At 42.0% G+C, this 20,767-nt stretch overlaps 1 protein-coding gene across 1 annotated transcript in view; it reads right to left on the bottom strand.

Moving 5' to 3' along the window:
* The window catches only part of LOC137432936 (guanine nucleotide exchange factor VAV2), a 114,182-nt gene extending 99,964 nt beyond the window's left edge, over positions 1-14,218 (bottom strand). Inside the window, 2 exon segments of the mRNA XM_068125264.2 lie at positions 12,131-12,247; positions 13,778-14,218. Of these exon segments, the coding sequence (XP_067981365.2) occupies positions 12,131-12,247; positions 13,778-13,987 (327 nt within the window). The 5' untranslated portion in view covers positions 13,988-14,218.
* Between the last annotated feature and the right edge of the window lie 6,549 nt (positions 14,219-20,767).

The raw sequence follows: 20,767 nt of genomic DNA, 5'->3' as shown, positions 1-20,767 counted from the left end.
AAGAAAAAAAAACGGACACAAAACATACAACAAAGGGAGCGGGAGACAAGATGGGGAGAGAGAGGGAAGCACACAAGTACAACAGCAGAGAACAGGGACAACGGGAGATGGAGGGAGAGGGCTTGGGGAGAGGCATGGGAAGGTGGGGGAGGAGGGTGGGAAAGGTATAAAACACACGGACACTGATAGAACGTCCAGGAAAGAAAGAAGTCGGGATTTCAAAAAAAAACAAAAAAAACCCCAACACTTGGACGAGAAAACCCAACACAAAAAACCCAAGATTTTGACCCAAGACTTGGACGAGAAAACCCAACACAAAAACCCCAAGATTTTGACCCAAGACTTGGACGAGAAAACCCAACACAAAAACCCCAAGATTTTGACCCAAGACTTGGACGAGAAAACCCAACACAAAAACCCCAAGATTTTGACCCAAGACTTGGGCGAGAAAACCCAACACAAAACCCCAAGATTTTGACCCAACACTTGGACGAGAAAACACAACACAAAAACCCCAAGATTTTGACCCAACACTTGGACGAGAAAACCCAACACAAAAACCCCCAAGATTTTGACCCAAGACTTGGACGAGAAAACCCAACACAAAAAACCCAAGATTTTGACCCAAGACTTGGACGAGAAAACCCAACACAAAAACCCCAAGATTTTGACCCAAGACTTGGACGAGAAAACCCAACACAAAAACCCCAAGATTTTGACCCAAGACTTGGGCGAGAAAACCCAACACAAAACCCCAAGATTTTGACCCAACACTTGGACGAGAAAACACAACACAAAAACCCCAAGATTTTGAACCAACACTTGGACGAGAAAACCCAACACAAAAACCCCCAAGATTTTGACCCAAGACTTGGACGAGAAAACCCAACACAAAAACCCCAAGATTTTGACCCAAGACTTGGACGACAAAACCCAACACAAAAAACCCAAGATTTTGACCCAAGACTTGGACGACAAAACCCAACACAAAAACCCAAGATTTTGACCCAAGACTTGGACGAGAAAACCCAACACAAAAACCCAAGATTTTGACCCAAGACTTGGACGAGAAAACCCAACACAAAAACCCCAAGATTTTGACCCAAGACTTGGGCGAGAAAACCCAACACAAAACCCCAAGATTTTGACCCAAGACTTGGGCGAGAAAACCCAACACAAAACCCCAAGATTTTGACCCAACACTTGGACGAGAAAACCCAACACAAAACCCCAAGATTTTGACCCAACACTTGGACGACAAAAACACAACACAAAAACCCAAGATTTTGACCCAACACTTGGACGAGAAAACACAACACAAAAAACCCAAGATTTTGACCCAAGACTTGGACGAGAAAACCCAACACAAAAACCCAAGATTTTGACCCAAGACTTGGACGAGAAAACCCAACACAAAAACCCCAAGATTTTGACCCAAGACTTGGACGAGAAAACCCAACACAAAAACCCCAAGATTTTGACCCAAGACTTGGACGAGAAAACCCAACACAAAAACCCCAAGATTTTGACCCAAGACTTGGGCGAGAAAACCCAACACAAAACCCCAAGATTTTGACCCAACACTTGGACGAGAAAACACAACACAAAAACCCCAAGATTTTGACCCAACACTTGGACGAGAAAACCCAACACAAAAACCCCCAAGATTTTGACCCAAGACTTGGACGAGAAAACACAACACAAAAACCCCAAGATTTTGACCCAACACTTGGACGAGAAAACCCAACACAAAAACCCCCAAGATTTTGACCCAAGACTTGGACGAGAAAACCCAACACAAAAACCCCAAGATTTTGACCCAACACTTGGACGAGAAAACGCAACACAAAAACCCCAAGATTTTGACCCAAGACTTGGACGAGAAAACGCAACACAAAAACCCCCAAGATTTTGACCCAAGACTTGGACGAGAAAACCCCAACACAAAAACCCCCAAGATTTTGACCCAAGACTTGGACGAGTAAACCCAACACAAAAAACCCAACATTTTGACCCAAGACTTGGACGAGAAAACCCAACACAAAAAACCCAAGATTTTGACCCAAGACTTGGACGAGTAAACCCAATACAAAAAACCCAACATTTTGACCCAAGACTTGGACGAGAAAACGCAACACAAAAACCCCCAAGATTTTGACCCAAGACTTGGACGAGAAAACACAACACAAAAACCCCAAGATTTTGACCCAACACTTGGACGAGAAAACCCAACACAAAAACCCCCAAGATTTTGACCCAAGACTTGGACGAGAAAACCCAACACAAAAACCCCCAAGATTTTGACCCAAGACTTGGACGAGAAAACGCAACACAAAAACCCCCAAGATTTTGACCCAAGACTTGGACGAGAAAACCCAACACAAAAACCCCCAAGATTTTGACCCAAGACTTGGACGAGTAAACCCAACACAAAAAACCCAACATTTTGACCCAAGACTTGGACGAGAAAACCCAACACAAAAACCCCAAGATTTGGACCCAAGACTTGGACGAACCGGCTGGCCTGGCTTGACGTTGGACTGAAAACGACTTTGGCAAGAATTTGTAGTTCGGCCACGCTGCCGGCGGTAGCTCGCCAACTCTTCACGAAGGATAATGTCGGATATTTAACTTCGGCCAACTACTGCTGGCAGACGGGATGCCCAGTTCAACGTCCATCCGAGGGATCACCCGACTTGTGAAGCACCAGGATGGCAGTTTATAGCTCGGTCGGGATTCAAACCCAGGCGAGACAGCTCAGAAGTGAGTGTGCGTACCCCTAGGCCATCGTGTCGGCCCTTGATCATATTATCAGTATGATTACCACTTTAATATAATTGTATTATTTTGTATTACCCCGATTTATTGAACAAAATCTCATCATTCCGTATTGTTCAAATTATAAATGCAAAACAATTGTGATGAGTCCTATTCATTTATTCTGGGTGGAGCGATCCGGAAAAGTGAGAAATTTTACTTTTTCAAATCAAAACCTTCTTGGAATGCAACCAGAAATTCAGGGTTTCAAGCAAGTACTGTACTACCCAGGAAGCAAACGTGCTCGCTGTTTTGCTCGTAAATACTTATAATTACAAAATAATATAAACTACCGTTCCTTAGCATCGGGTGAAAAATCCCTGTGTGAGTTGCTAAATCACAGGGCTTGACCAAGTTTGACTATACAATACAATACAATACAATACAATACAATACAATACAATACAATGCAATAAATAAATAAATAAATAAACTAGAACGGCACTCAGTAGACAGCACACCTCCACCTGGTGAACAGTTTACGTTTTGTACCTCAGAGTAGACCAGAAAATCACAATACAGAATCACATTGAATCAAAATCAATCGCAGGAATCACCAAAGGTCCAGTCTTTCATACCCGGATCTACCCCTCGTTTTTGGCCATATCACTCAATGGTGAAGAATCACTTAAAAAATTCTACTAGCCGGATCCGGATCCGGATCTTCACCAAAGTTTGATCGATTCTTCCTTGTCAGCCACACAACCGGTCCGACAAGTTTCGTCCAAATCCGTCCATAACTTTTTGAAATATTCTGCTATGAATCGATTTTGGCCCAATCTCCCAATGTGAAGAATAACTTAAACAATTAAATAATTATTGTAACCGAATCCATATTCAGATCTTCACCAAAATCGAATCGACTCGTCCTTGTCAGACACCCAACCTCTCCACCAAGTTTCGTCCAAATCCGTCCACAACTTTTTGAGATATTCTGCTATGTATCGTTTTTGGCCCGATCTCCCAATGTGAAGAATAACTTAAACAATTAAATGATTATTGTAACCGAATCCATATTCAGATCTTCACCAAAATCGAATCGACTCGTCCTTGTCAGACACCCAACCTCTCCACCAAGTTTCGTCCAAATCCGTCCACAACTTTTTGAGATATTCTGCTATGTATCGTTTTTGGCCCGATCTCCCAATGGTGAAGAATCACTTTTAAAATTCTAGTAGCCGAATCCGAATCCGGATCTTCATCAAAATCGAATCATTTCGTCTTTGTCACATACGCCACATCTCTGACAAATTTCGTCCTAATCCGTCCGCAACTTTTTGAGATATCTTGTTCACAAACGGACAGGCAAAAGACAAACGGTAAGACAGGGGTAAAAACATAACCTCCATCCACCTTTGGTGGCGGACGTAATAAATATACAAACAAAGAAGGAAACAAATATGAAAAGTAAAATCTTCTTCCACCTTCCTGTGACAATACGTTTTGACCCAAGACTATCAGGAACTGGTAGGCCGGCCTTGACGTTTACCCTGAGCCGGTTTCGGCAGGAATGTGTTACCTGTTCAAAGTGGCGGCGATAACTCGCCCACTCATATTGAAAGATACCGTGAAATAATTAACGTCCAACAACTAATGCGAGCAGATAGGACACCCAGCTTAAAAGTGCTTCGGAGGGGATGACAAAGTTTGTGATTAAATGACCTGCAGGCGAAGCACCAAGCACATGGTTTAAATAGTCTGGTCACAAATCGAATCCAGACTGAGACAGCTCACAGGTAAGTAGCCTACCTCTGCACGACCGTGTCGGACAAAGTAAATAGTTCAATAGACAGACTCTTGGGTTACAACTAATGTTTCAAGTGCAAATTTGGAGTTTCAACACAGACTTGCGTAGGCCATTTCAGCTTGGCTAGTTGATCGTGAAAGGTGCACAGCCCCAGCACCAAGTTCTTACTCGTGACAATAGGCCTTGTGATAATAGGGCTCATGATAGTACAACTGGACTACGGACAAATGAAAGGATCTTCTTATGATAGTAAAACTGGACTACGGACAAATGAAAGGATCTTCTCATGATAGTACAACTGGACTACGGACAAACGAAAGGATCTTCTCATGATAGTAAAACTGGACTACGGACAAATGAAAGGATCTTCTCATGATAGTAAAACTGGACTGCAGACAAATGAAAGGATCTTCTCATTAAAGTAAAACAGGACTCCGGACAAATGAAAGGATCTTCTCATGATAGTAAAACAGGACTACAGACAAATGAAAGGATCTACTCATGATAGTAAAACTGGACTACAGACAAATGAAAGGATCTTCTCATTATAGTAAAACTGGACTACGGACAAATGAAAGGATCTTCTCATGATAGTAAAACTGGACTGCAGACAAATGAAAGGATCTTCTCATGATAGTAAAACTGGACTACGGACAAATGAAAGGGTCTTCTCATGATAGTAAAACTGGACTGCAGACAAATGAAAGGATCTTCTCATGATAGTAAAACTGGACTGCAGACAAATGAAAGGATCTTCTCATGATAGTAAAACTGGACTGCAGACAAATGAAAGGATCTTCTCATGATAGTAAAACTGGACTGCAGACAAATGAAAGGATCTTCTCATGATAGTAAAACTGGACTACGGACAAATGAAAGGATCTTCTCATGATAGTAAAACTGGACAACGGACAAATGAAAGGATCTTCTCATGATAGTAAAACTGGACTACGGACAAATGAAAGGATCTTCTCATGATAGTAAAACTGGACTGCAGACAAATTAAAGGATCTTCTCATGATAGTAAAACAGGACTATGGACAAATGAAAGGATCTTCTCATGATAGTAAAACTGGACTGCAGACAAATTAAAGGATCTTCTCATGATAGTAAAACTGGACTATGGACAAATGAAAGGATCTTCTCATGATAGTAAAACTGGACTGCAGACAAATGAAAGGATCTTCTCATTAAAGTAAAACAGGACTCCGGACAAATGAAAGGATCTTCTCATGATAGTAAAACAGGACTACAGACAAATGAAAGGATCTACTCATGATAGTAAAACTGGACTACGGACAAATGAAAGGATCTTCTCATTATAGTAAAACTGGACTACAGACACATGAAAGGATCTTCTCATGATAGTAAAACAGGACTACGGACAAATTAAAGGATCTTCTCATGATCGTAAAACGGGACTGCAGACAAATGAAAGGATCTTCTCATGATAGTAAAACTGGACAACAGACAAATGAAAGGATCTTCTCATAATAGTAAAACAGGACTAGGGACAAATTAAAGGATCTTCTCATGATAGTAAAACTGGACTACGGACAAATGAAAGGATCTTCTTATGATAGTAAAACTGGACTACGGACAAATGAAAGGATCTTCTCATGATAGTAAAACTGGACTGCAGACAAATGAAAGGATCTTCTTATGATAGTACAACTGGACTGCAGACAAATGAAAGGATCTTCTCATGATAGTAAAACTGGACTACAGACAAATGAAAGGATCGTCTCATGATAGTAAAACTGGACTACGGACAAATGAAAGGATCTTCTCATGATAGTAAAACTGGACTACAGACAAATGAAAGGATCTTCTCATGATAGTACAACTGGACTACGGACAAATGAAAGGATCTTCTTATGATAGTACAACTGGACTACAGACAAATGAAAGGATCTTCTCATGATAGTAAAACTGGACTACGGACAAATGAAAGGATCTTCTCATGATAGTAAAACTGGACTGCAGACAAATGAAAGGATCTTCTCATGATAGTAAAACTGGACTACAGACAAATGAAAGGATCTTCTCATGATAGTAAAACTGGACTACGGACAAATGAAAGGATCTTCTCATGATAGTAAAACAGGACTACAGACAAATGAAAGGATCTTCTCATGATAGTAAAACTGGACTACGGACAAATGAAAGGATCTTCTCATGATAGTAAAACTGGACAATGGTCAAATGAAAGGATCTTCTCATGATAGTAAAACAGGACTACGGACAAATGAAAGGATCTTCTCATGATAGTAAAACAGGACTACGGACAAATGAAAGGATCTTCTCATGATAGTAAAACTGGACTACAGACAAATGAAAGGATCTTCTCGTGATAGTAAAACAGGACTACAGCCAAATGAAAGGATCTTCTCATGATGGTAAAACTGGACTACAGACAAATGAAAGGATCTTCTCGTGATAATACAACAGGACTACAGACAAATGAAAGGATCTTCTCATGATGGTAAAACTGGACTACAGACAAATGAATGGATCTTCTCATGATAGTAAAACAGGACTACAGACAAATGAATGGATCTTCTCATGATAGTAAAACAGGACTACAGACAAATGAATGGATCTTCTCATGATAGTAAAACAGGACTACAGACAAATGAAAGGATCTTCTCATGATAGCAAAACTGGACTACAGACAAATGAAAGGATCTTCTCATGATGGTAAAACTGGACTACAGACAAATGAAAGGATCTTCTCGTGATAGTAAAACAGGACTACAGACAAATGAAAGGATCTTCTCATGATGGTAAAACTGGACTACAGACAAATGAAAGGATCTTCTCGTGATAGTACAACAGGACTACAGACAAATGAAAGGATCTTCTCATGATGGTAAAACTGGACTACAGACAAATGAAAGGATCTTCTCGTGAAAGTAAAACAGGACTACAGACAAATGAAAGGATCTTCTCATGATAGTAAAACAGGACTGCAGACAAATGAAAGGATCTTCTCATGATAGTAAAACAGGACTATGGACAAATGAAAGGATCTTCTCATGATAGCAAAACTGGACTACAGACAAATGAAAGGATCTTCTCATGATGGTAAAACTGGACTACAGACAAATGAAAGGATCTTCTCATGATAGTAAAACAGGACTACAGACAAATGAAAGGATCTTCTCATGACAGTAAAACAGGACTATGGACAAATGAAAGGATCTTCTCATGATAGTAAAACTGGACTACAGACAAATGAAAGGATCTTCTCATGATAGTAAAACTGGACTACAGACAAATGAAAGGATCTTCTCATGATAGTAAAACAGCACTACAGACAAATGAAAGGATCTTCTCATGATAGTAAAACTGGACTACGGACAAATGAAAGGATCTTCTCATGATAGTAAAACTGGACAATGGTCAAATGAAAGGATCTTCTGATGATAGGAAAACAGGACTACAGACAAATGAAAGGATCTTCTCATGATAGCAAAACTGGACTACAGACAAATGAATGGATCTTCTCGTGATAGTAAAACAGGACTACAGACAAATGAATGGATCTTCTCATGATAGTAAAACAGGACTACAGACAAATGAAAGGATCTTCTCATGATAGCAAAACTGGACTACAGACAAATGAAAGGATCTTCTCGTGATAGTAAAACAGGACTACAGACAAATGAATGGATCTTCTCATGATAGTAAAACAGGACTACAGACAAATGAAAGGATCTTCTCATGATAGCAAAACTGGACTACAGACAAATGAATGGATCTTCTCGTGATAGTAAAACAGGACTACAGACAAATGAATGGATCTTCTCATGATAGTAAAACAGGACTACAGACAAATGAAAGGATCTTCTCGTGATAGTAAAACAGGACTACAGACAAATGAAAGGATCTTCTCATGATGGTAAAACTGGACTACAGACAAATGAAAGGATCTTCTCGTGATAGTACAACAGGACTACAGACAAATGAAAGGATCTTCTCATGATGGTAAAACTGGACTACAGACAAATGAAAGGATCTTCTCGTGATAGTAAAACAGGACTACAGACAAATGAAAGGATCTTCTCATGATAGTAAAACAGGACTACAGACAAATGAAAGGATCATCTCATGATAGTAAAACAGGACTACAGACAAATGAAAGGATCTTCTCATGATAGCAAAACTGGACTACAGACAAATGAAAGGATCTTCTCATGATGATAAAACTGGACTACAGACAAATGAAAGGATCTTCTCATGATAGTAAAACAGGACTACAGACAAATGAAAGGATCTTCTCATGATAGTAAAACAGGACTACAGACAAATGAAAGGATCTTCTCATGATAGTAAAACTGGACTACAGACAAATGAAAGGATCTTCTCATGATAGTAAAACAGGACTACAGACAAATGAAAGGATCTTCTCATGATAGTAAAACTGGACTACAGACAAATGAAAGGATCTTCTCATGATAGTAAAACAGGACTACAGACAAATGAAAGGATCTTCTCATGATAGTAAAACAGGACTACAGACAAAGGAAAGGATGTTCTCATGATAGTAAAACAGGACTACGGACAAACGAAAGGATCTTCTCATGATAGTAAAACTGGACTACAGACAAATGAAATGATCTTCTCATGATAGTAAAACAGGACTACGGACAAATGAATGGATCTTCTCATGATAGTAAAACTGGACTACAGACAAATGAAAGGATCTTCTCATGATAGTAAAACAGGACTACGGACAAATGAATGGATCTTCTCATGATAGTAAAACTGGACTACAGACAAATGAAAGGATCTTCTTATGATAGTAAAACAGGACTACGGACAAATGAAAGGATCTTCTTATGATAGTAAAACAGGACTACGGACAAATGAAAGGATCTTCTTATGATAGTAAAACAGGACTATGGACAAATGAAAGGATCTTCTCATGATAGGTAAACAGGACTACGGACAAATGAAAGGATCTTAAGGTCAACCTTTAAAACATTGCAGAAAACCACACTGGTGTCACCCCATTCCAGGAATCCAGGTACACGATGATCAGGAACAATAGTGTTACCGGTTAATGGAACAATGACTGTGACGTCATTAAAACTCACTAACACTCCAATGCGAAACGTTACAGAGTGAATCATGTATTTTATGGTCAGGTACTTTGGCAAGCAGCAGCATTAACTTGTTGTTACAAAATGTTACCTGCGCCGCCAAAGGTGGACAGAGGTTATGTTTTCACCACTTTGTCTGTGAGCTGGATATCTCAAAAGCTTGTTTATGGACGAATTTGGCTGAAACTTGGTGGACAGTTTGTGTGTGCGACAAAGACGAATTGTTTCGACTTTGGTGAAGATCCGAATACGAGAGAAAAATTAAAAATTCATTTTAAATTTTTTTAGTTTTTTTCGTTTTTTTAGTTTTTATATATATATGTTTTTTTATTATTAAAAAATTTTTTAATGTTTAATTTTTAGAATGATGCCAAAAACGTGATACTGTATAGCATGGTATTTCAAAAAATTGTGTGCAGATTATGACAAAACCTGGGGCATCAGTGGGTCGGTGGCAACTGGCAAGAACAAGCCGATTCGATATGATGTAGATCTGGTCTATCAGTGGGATACAAACCGGCCATTGGTGAGGAGGTATCCGCTGTACCGAGTGCTGTTCTAATCTTATAATATGACTTCCTTACAAGGACCTATAACGCAGGAGGAGGACATTAGGCCCATCAAGGCCTGCACTACTATTGCAGCACCTGGATTGTTTGTCCGTGCTCTATCCTTATTTTAAATGCGAGGAAGCAGCGCGTAAGATTTTTGGGGTTTTTGGTAAGGCCTCAGTCGGGATTAGAACCACCGACCTCCAGAGTGGGGTTTTGATATGTACACAATCTCCTTCCAGCAGCTATAAATCAGTGAAGGATTGATTTTTTTTTTTGATATAGATCTACTGTACTCTATACAGAACGTGGGTGCTGCCGAAGCATTTTCTTGCCAAGACTTACAGCGGGTGGTTTGTCATTGCCTTCCCGGTGTTTTTTGCCCATGCTTGATCCATTGAAATGCTGAGAGCGCAGCAAGGAAGCAACACGAGCCATATTTTTAAAAAGATTGAATAAAATTATGCGAACAGTGAGGAGCACGTAATTGTAAGACAAGGAGGCATGATAACGTAAAGGTGATAATCTTACTTTAATTCACCAAATGTCTGTCTGTCTGTCTGTCTGTTCCCAGGTACTGCAAAAACGCTGAACCGATCGCAACGAAATTTTGGGTGGGCAATCCTGGGACCCCCGGGAGTAAAATAGGCTACGTATATTGTTTTTCCAATTAGGAAAATTTTTCCAATTTTCCAGTTTTTCCAAACATGATGGAATAATATTTACCGATATGAACAGTGATGCGGCTTTTATTGAAATTCTACAAATACTGTTTAGATTTTGATGATTTGCGTGTGATATGATTTAACGGATGTTTATATGAATCGTTTAAAATAAAAAAAAGCCTTCAATTTCTGATATTTTGCCTTTTCATTTGGGCCTCCCAATTGAAGCCCCGCCCGTAGGGTGGGTACCGTTGCTTGTAAAATATCTATCATCATCACGTTATCAATAATAAATAAATTAAATAAGTCAGTTAGACTAACCTTTGACCTAATTTGACCACAGTTATTTTCTTCTTCTTTTTTTTATGGGAACTATTATTCCCATGTTCTGACATCACGATAAACCTGTTTTGTTATCAATTTGCTGTCGTTTTAGGCCCTTGATGACGTCATCAGAGAGAAGGACGGTTTCTTTTCTTTTTTTAAGGTGTTTCTCATTAATCCTACTAAAATTCACGAAATGTCCGTCTGTCCGTTCCCAGGTACCGCAAACACGGCTGAACCGATCGCAACCAAATTTTGGGTGGGTAATCCTGGGACCACCTGGAGTAAAATGGGCGAAATTGTTTTTACAATTTTTTTCCAATTTCCCAATTTCCAATTTTTCCAATTTTCCAGTTTTTCCAAACACGATGGAATAATATTTACCGATATGAACAGTGACGTGGCTTTTATTGAAATTCTACAAATACTGTTTAGATTTTGATGATTTGCGTGTGATGTGATTTAACGGATGTTCATATAAATCGTTTAAAAATAAAAAAAAGCCTTCAATTTCTGATATTTTGCCTTTTCATTTGGGCCTCCCAATTGAAGCCCCGCCCGCAGGGTGGGTACCGTTGCTAGTAATAATCAAATTTAGCTTTGATAACTTCACAACTATTCACATGGAAGAAGAATATGAAATGTTTGGAAAAGTTAGGCCTTGGTGACCTTTTTAAAAAGTCGTTAATGATTAATTATTATAGATTTTTTTTTCTGTATAAATCGAAAGATCGATGAAAGTTTGTTTGAGGATCAAATATGAACAATGCACGTCCTTTCAATGTTCACAGAGGAACGAGATTTCATGGATAGTTGATCTATTATTATTGGGGCAGCACGAGATGTTAGGCTCGGATGCGACTCTCCAAATGGTCTCCCCTCGTGGACCCAACAGAAAATGGACCAGTGCGGCCTCACCTTCTGGAAGTCTCGCATTTCAAAAAGGTCGAAGGGGTCAAAAAGGTCACCGCGCTGCAGTTCGAAGCTCGTAGTGCAGGTGTTCAGAAACGTGCGGATATTCTTGAGGCACAGGAACTACATGAACACATTGAGGAAATGTGCAAATCGGTGCAAGGCCATAACAAGCACAACACATCACTTTGCCACAACCGTTGTGGAAACTTCAAACTTTGAAATCATGTGTCGGAGATTCAAATAAAAGGAAACCAAAAGGAGTTATTTGAGCGACTTTTCCTTTTAAAAGAAGAATTATTCCTGTTTTTATTATTAATTCATATGCAGCACGTGGTTATACTGATTGCATCGTTGCCGCTGTGCCCCTGCTGCTGTGCGCCTGATGCAATGTCCCTACTGCTGTGCCCCTGATGCAATGTCCCTGCTGCTGTGCCCCTGATGCAGTGCCCCGACTGCTGTACCACTGATGCAATGTCCCTGCTGCTGTGCCCCTGATGCAGTGCCCCTACTGCTGTGCCCCTGCTGCCGTGCCCCTGATGCAATGTCCTTGCTGCTGTGCCCCTGATGCAATGTCCTTGCTGCTGTGCCCCTGCTGCCGTGCCCCTGATGCAGTGCCCCTGCTGCTGTGCCCCTGATGCAATGTCCCTGCTGCTGTGCCCCTGCTGCCGTGCCCCTGATGCAATGTCCCTGCTGCCGTGCCCCTGATGCAGTGCCTCTGCTGCTGTGCCCCTGCTGCTGTGCCCCTGCTACTGTGCCCCTGATGCAGTGCCCTTGCTGCTGTGCCCCTGATGCAGTGCCCCTGCTGCTTGTACCCCTGATGCAATGCCCCTGCTGCTGTGCCCCTGCTGCAGTGCCCCTGCTGCTGTGCCCCTGCTGCTGTGCCCCTGATATAGTGCCCCTGTTATACCTGTAAGCTGGTACTCATTTTGCCAATGTCAACGACTGGGTGAGTCAACCACCCGGTGTTATTTAGGAGCATGACAGGGGTTCAAACTCAAGACCCGAAGATCAACCTTAAGACCCTCAAGATAAGGCAACACCTTAATTTTATTTATTTAATTATTAACAATTATACCGAGGTAAATTCCCATAAGGGTTATATTCACTACGGCATATGGATTATCAATATCCTATAATCCATTGTGGAACGAGCTATTTATTCCAAGACTGATAAATGGATGGTCCCACAAACAGACTGTAAATTGAGGGGTGGGAGGAGCAGAATGTGCAGTGGGCGGAGTCAAATTGTATTGATGTACAAATGAGAAGGTTTGTTGAAGGAACGAGAATCGTGCAACTAACTAAAAAGGGTCGTGTGGGAGGATTGGGGAGAGAAGATAACGTTTTGGGAGGAGGTAAGAAGATGGATATGGAAGGTGATAAGTTCCTGGGATGTAGTGAGAATATGAAGGACCCGAGTAAAATTCCGTCATATTTGCGTACGTAATAGATAAATGGACCCTTCCCTCTTTGGTACAACGTCCGAGTAGCGATCCTGGAATAACGGGGCTCTCATTGGGGAGAAGTTCCAATAACGATTATTTAAACTTGCAAAAGGTCACATGGAAAGGTGTAAAGGTAAAGCGCAAAAGCGGCATATTTATTAACATTCAATGGTCGACGAACTTGTCGACCAATGCAATGGAGCACCTGAGACATCTGCGGCCGCTGGTTGATCTGCTTGAGGTCCAAGGTGCCCGGCTGCAGGTTGTTGAGGAGCTGACACAGCAGGACCCCATCGCGCAGCACCTGAGCCAGCTCGAACACCTGCGATTCGGGGAAGGTGACGCGGTGGTTGGCGGGAAGGACCCTGCAGTTGATCAGCCATTCGGCGCATTGTCTCCAGACCTCGGGCTCCATGGGGCGCGGAACGTGGAGGGAACCGGACTCGGCGGAGGACACGAGATGAGAACGGACGAGACGCGCGCGGCATGGGACGTGCACGTGTGTGGGTCACGTGCTCCACCTGTCGATCGACCGACCGTGTGTCCCTACTAAGGGGATCGACAGGCGACGGAACGGACAGCGCAGCGACAAACAGTGCGACACGTCGCTTCGGTCGAGGCTGAAACTTCCGCATTTGTTTGTCCTTCCCTTTTCCGCCTCGGTGACGACTCATGGATGATTTCTGGTAGTTCAACAACGAAACTACAACCCCTGGTAGTTCAACAACGAAACTACAACCCCTGGTAGTTCAACAACGAAACTACAACTTCTGGTTGTTCAACAACGAAACTACAACTACTGGTAGTTCAACAACGAAACTACAACTGCTGGTAGTTCAACAACGAAACTACAACTTATGGTAGTTCAACAACGAAACTACAACTTCTGGTAGTTCAACAACGAAACTACAACGCCTGGTTGTTCAACAACGAAACTACAACGCCTGGTAGTTCAACAACGAAACTACAACTGCTGGTAGTTCAACAACGAAACTACAACTTATGGTAGTTCAACAACGAAACTACAACCACACTCTGGTAGTTCAACAACAAAACTACAACTTCTGGTAGTTCAACAACGAAACTACAACTTCTGGTGTTCAACAACGAAACTACAACTCCTGGTATTTCAACAACGAAACTACAACCCCTGGTAGTTCAACAACGAAACTACAACTGCTGGTAGTTCAACAACGAAACTACAACTTCTGATAGTTCAACAATGAAACTACAACTTCTGATAGTTCAACAACGAAACTACAACTTCTGGAGACCTCTCTTCGACTTGGATTGGAATGCGTGCGCGGACTTCTGAGGACGTCCTCAATGGTGTACAAGTTAGTATATGCATAGTTAGTTCACTATGCATATACTAACTATGCATAGTGAATGATGCCAGTCCGTTGATGGTTCGGATCGATCCCGAACATGTCGCTGTATGAATCACTCGAACGTGTCGATGTATGGATCACTGGAACGTGTCGCTGTATGAATCACTCGAACGTGTCGCTGTATGAATCACTCGAACATGTCGATGTATGGATCACTGGAACGTGTCGCTGTATGAATCACTCGAACGTGTCAATGTATGGATCACTCGAACGTGTCGATGTATGTATGAATCGCTCGAACGTGTCGATGTATTGATTACTCGAACGTGTCGATGTATGAATCATTCGAACATGTCAATGTATGGATCACTCGAGCGTGTCAATGTATGGATCACTCGAACGTGTCAATGTATGGATCACTCGAACGTGTCGATGTATGGATCACTCGAACGTGTCAATGTTTGGATCATTCGAACATGTCGATGTATGGATCACTCAAACATGTCGATGTATGGATCACTCGAACGTGTCGATGTATGGATCACTTAAACATGTCTGTATGGATCACACGAACATGTCAATGTATGGATCACTCAAACGTGTCAATGTATGGATCACTCGAACGTGTCGATGTATGGATCACTCGAACGTGTCAATGTTTGGATCATTCGAACATGTCGATGTATGGATCACTCGAACATGTCGATGTATGGATCACTCGAACGTGTCAATGTTTGGATCACTCGAACGTGTCAATGTATGGATCACTCGAACGTGTCGATGTATGGATCACTCGAACGTGTCAATGTATGGATCACTCGAACGTGTCAATGTATTGGTCACTCGAACGTGTCGATGTATCAATCCCGAACGTGTTGATGTATGGATCACTCGAACGTATCGATGTATGGATCACTCGAACGTGTCAATGTATGGATCACTCAAACGTGTCAATGTATGGATCACTCGAACGTGTCGATGTATGGATCACTCGAACGTGTCAATGTATGGATCACTCGAACGTGTCAATGTATTGGTCACTCGAACGTGTCGATGTATCAATCCCGAACGTGTCGATGTATCGCAGTACACCTACATCGAAGTCCGCGTGTTCCTCTGTTTCAGAAAATGCGCAAAAAAAACCAGGAAGGAAACGTCTCGTGTTTCGCAATGGACAAAAAATGTTGGTTCGACGACTTTTCGACACCGATGATTCGTCACAACTCAAATTGTCAAACTGTGGATTCAACTTTCTATGATTTATTTAATGTCGTTTTGTTTAACGTTGATCTAACGCTCATGGAGTAGTTGTACATATATTACACAGAGGACAAAGCAGACATTATTAATAGACAGACGTGTGTACTTGATCCAAGACAGGACGAATCAAGACCTGGTGTGATTATTATATGTTGTGACGTCATGTTGTCAAGGTGTTTCGGCAGACTCGGCGCGCTTTGCTGTTGCGGGTTGGTGTGTGGACACCTGTGTGCACCTGCTCTGCTTCACCTATCCAACATGGATGCGTTGGTTTACCATTCTCACGGTGTCGACGAAGTGACGACACCGCGCGGTCTCGCTCCTTGGGTTCATTGGAACACGTAAACGATACAGGTGTGCAGTCCCACGGTAGGTAAGGTCGTCCATGTAATTTAAACCTGGGTTCTTAAACCTGACACTCGCCTGAAAGTCGTTCGGCCGAGGTTCGAATCCCGACCCACCTATAAAGTACCGTCCTGGTGTTTCACAGGTGTCCTTTGCGAACAGTAGGCGAGTTATCGCCGGCACCGTGAATAAATCACAAATTTCTGCCATAACAATCCTACTGGGAGAGAGAGGGATGGATGAGGCCGTGAACCACCCAGAGGACCAATCGTGATCATTCCTGAACATCCAGACTGGACGAGCCCATGAGCTTCAGACAGGTACATCAATCGGCAAACAACAACACCTTTTGATAAAACACCCTGGGGGATAGTGCAGTAGATAAACACAAAAATTGTGCATTTTATGAGAAAAGCATGAAATGTTTAACATAGTTAGTGCATACCATAAGGTTTATTTTTAGATGTGGAGGGAAGTCAGATTTGACCTCTGAGAACCGTGAGAGGTCAAATCCAAAATGGCCGCTAGTCCACCGAGTCTAATGTTCAAACGCGCTTAATTTTGGAACCAAATAGTGTAGAAAAACATTATAGGTGTCATTTCCAACTAAATTGGGGATGCCCAGAGGTGAATGATGCTTTCAATGAACTCCTCGGCATGCCAAGTGAGGTCAGTGAAGGCTCAATGTTACTGCTGGAGCGATTTGTGGTGCTGATGTACGATAGAACCAGTGAGAGCACGGAAGTGAATGATGCCAGGAAACAGCTCTTCACACATAAGTGTAGAACTCTAGAGAACATTCCTCGAACCCAGGCAACACTCAAGCAGCACATCAAGCGCACTTGCTACCAGGCCAACTGTTGTAACCAGGCATTGGTCATGGATCCAGAGATGCCAGACCCACCTGACTGGGGCTGGACAAAGCAGACAACTGGGTGGCAGCCTCTTTGGACCACTCTTCCTGAAGCATCAAAATCGTGCCATGAATTGATCGACTGTGGCTGCAAGAAAGGGTGCACTGGACGCTGCAAGTGTGCCAAAGCTGCATTCAAGTGCACTGCAGTGTGCTTCTGTTCTGGAGACTGTTAGATTTAGATCATTACCAATTTTCATCATTGCACTTGATTTAATGTAAGCTTTTGTGGACATACTTGGTTAACTACAGTTATTTTTTCAGAGGTTATTGCATCATTCCTTGCAGTGTAAACACTTTTTTTTCATCATTTCTGGTCTTTGGGTGTTCTGTACCTATCCCTGTACCTGAAAAAATAACGTTTTAAAAGTTCAAATGAACTTTTTCCAATAGCAGTTCCAACTGCAGTATTATAAAAATAGATATTTAACGTAATTTGACCTTGACCGTGACCTAAATGCATGTCCTTGAGTTCTGGCGATCTCAAAAGTATCACCAAATGAATGGGCATCCCCAATTTAGTTGGAAATGACACCTATAAGCGCGTTTGAACATTAGACCCGGTGGACTGGCGGCCATTTCGGATTTGACCTCTCACGGTCCTCAGAGGTCAAATCTGACTTCTCTCCACATCTGAAAATAAACCTTATGGTATACACTAACTATGCTAGAAATTTCATGCTTTTCTCATAAAATGCACAATTTGTTAAAATATGAGAGCTTATCCGCTGTACTAAAAAAATATTCCGACATTCATTACAAAGAGCTGATGCGACAACATTCCACGAATCTCATGATATCCCATCTGCGAATGGTGTACAAGTTAAACATCGGACGATGTGACCGTATATAGGTGACCAGGTCAAGGTGTGGTGTTCAAGTTAAACATCGGACGATGTGACCGTATATAGGTGACCAGGTCAAGGTGTGATGTACAATTTAAACATCGGACGATGTGACCGTATATAGGTGACCAGGTCAAGGTGTGATGTACAAGTTAAACATCGGACGATGTGACCATATATAGATGACCAGGTCACAAGGTGTGATGTACAAGTTTAAAATCGGATGATGCGACCGTATATAGGTGACCAGGTCAAGGTGTGATGTACAATTTAAACATTGAACGACGTGACCGTATATAGGTGACCAGGTCAAGGTGTGATGTACAATTTAAACATCGGACGACGTGACCGTATATAGGTGACCAGGTCAAGGTGTGATGTACAATTTAAACATCGGACGACGTGACCATATATGGGTGACCAGGTCAAGGTGTGATGTACAAGTTAAACATCGGACGATGTGACCATATATAGGTGACCAGGTCAAGGTGTGATGTACAATTTAAACATCGGACGATGTGACCATATATAGGTGACCAGGTCAAGGTGTGATGTACAATTTAAACATCGAACGATGTGACCGTATATAGGTGACCAGGTCAAGGTGTGATGTACAATTTAAAAATCGGATGATGTGACCGTATATAGGTGACCAGGTCAAGGTGTGAAGTACAATTTAAACATCGAACGACGTGACCGTATATAGGTGACCAGGTCAAGGTGTGATGTACAAGTTTAACATCGGATGACGTGACCGTATATAGGTGACCAGGTCAAGGTGTGATGTACAAGTTTAAAATCGGACGACGTGGCCGTATATCGGTGACCAGGTCAAGGTGTGATGTACAATTTAAACATCGAATGGCGTGACCATATATAGGTGACCAGGTCAAGGTGTGATGTACAATTTAAACATCAAACGAGGTGACCGTATATAGGTGATCAGGTCAAGGTGTGATGTACAATTTAAGCATCGGACGATGTGACCATATATAGGTGACCAGGTCAAGGTGTGATGTACAATTTAAACATCGGACGATGTGACCATATATAGGTGACCAGGTCAAGGTGTGATGTACAATTTAAACATCGAACGATGTGACCGTATATAGGTGACCAGGTCAAGGTGTGATGTACAAGTTTAAAATCGGATGATGTGACCGTATATAGGTGACCAGGTCAAGGTGTGATGTACAATTTAAACATCGAACGACGTGACCGTATATAGGTGACCAGGTCAAGGTGTGATGTACAAGTTTAAAATCGGACGACGTGACCGTATATAGGGGACCAGGTCAAGGTGTGATGTACAATTTAAACATCGAACGACGTGACCGTATATAGGTGACCAGGTCAAGGTGTGATGTACAATTTAAACATCGAACAACGTGACCCTATATAGGTGACCAGGTGAAGGTGTGATGTACAAGTTAAACATCGGAGGATGTAACCATATATAGGTGACCAGGTCAAGGTGTGATGTACAATTTGAACATCGGACGATGTGACCGCATATAGGTGACCAGGTCAAGGTGTGATGTACAATTTAAACATCGGACGACGTGACCGTATATAGGCGACCAGGTCAAGGTGTGATGTACAATTTAAACATCGAACGACGTGACCGTATATAGGTGACCAGGTCAAGGTGTGATGTACAAGTTTAAAATCGGACGACGTGACCGTATATAGGTGACCAGGTCAAGGTGTGATGTACAATTCTATCTATTCATCGTTTTTGCGGTCTGCATCCTCACTCTTTCCGCCATGTCTTTCACCAAGGTCTTTCCTTCACTTTAACCCGTTGTCCTTTGCCCTGTAAGCTTGTATCGCTCTTTCCCCGATCAAGACATGTCCAATATACTAATTATTCTCATTCTCCTCCATATTTTTTGTCCCCCGTCGCACCGCGAAGCGAAAGGGGGACTATGGTTTTCCCCTCCGTCCGTGTGTGCGTCCGTCCGTCCGTCCGTGCGTGCGTGCGTACGTCCGTGCGTGCGTGCGTACGTGCGTGCGTGCGTAAGGGAAGGACCGAATTCTAATCTGGTGTGTGGGTGCAACTAGGCATATGGAAGAACCCTATTGAAAATTAGGTCGCCACGTCAAAATACAAGATGGCTGTCACCATATCTAAACCTTGTGAGCGCGATATCTTGAAAAGTAAATGTCCGAACCTTGCGAGCGGAATATCTTTAAAAATACGCAAAGAACCAACTTCTAATCTGGTGTGTGGGTGTATCTAGGCATAAGGAAGAACGCTATTGAAAATTGGGTCGCCACGTCAAAATCCAAGATGGCCGCCACCATATATATGCCTGAACCTTGTGAGCGCAATATCTTGAAAAATAAACGAACTATAAACTTCTAATCTGGTTTGTGGGTGTATCTACGCATAAGGGAGAACGCTATTGAAAATTGGGTCGCCACGTCAAAATTCAAGATGGCGGCCACCATATATATCTCTGAAAATTGTGAGCGAAATATCTTGAGAAATAAACGAA

This window comes from Myxine glutinosa, chromosome 8 (genome assembly GCF_964187855.1).
Source record: "Myxine glutinosa chromosome 8, kmMyxGlut1.1, whole genome shotgun sequence".
Lineage (NCBI taxonomy): Eukaryota > Metazoa > Chordata > Myxini > Myxiniformes > Myxinidae > Myxine > Myxine glutinosa.
This window is presented reverse-complemented; position numbering and strand designations above follow the sequence as displayed.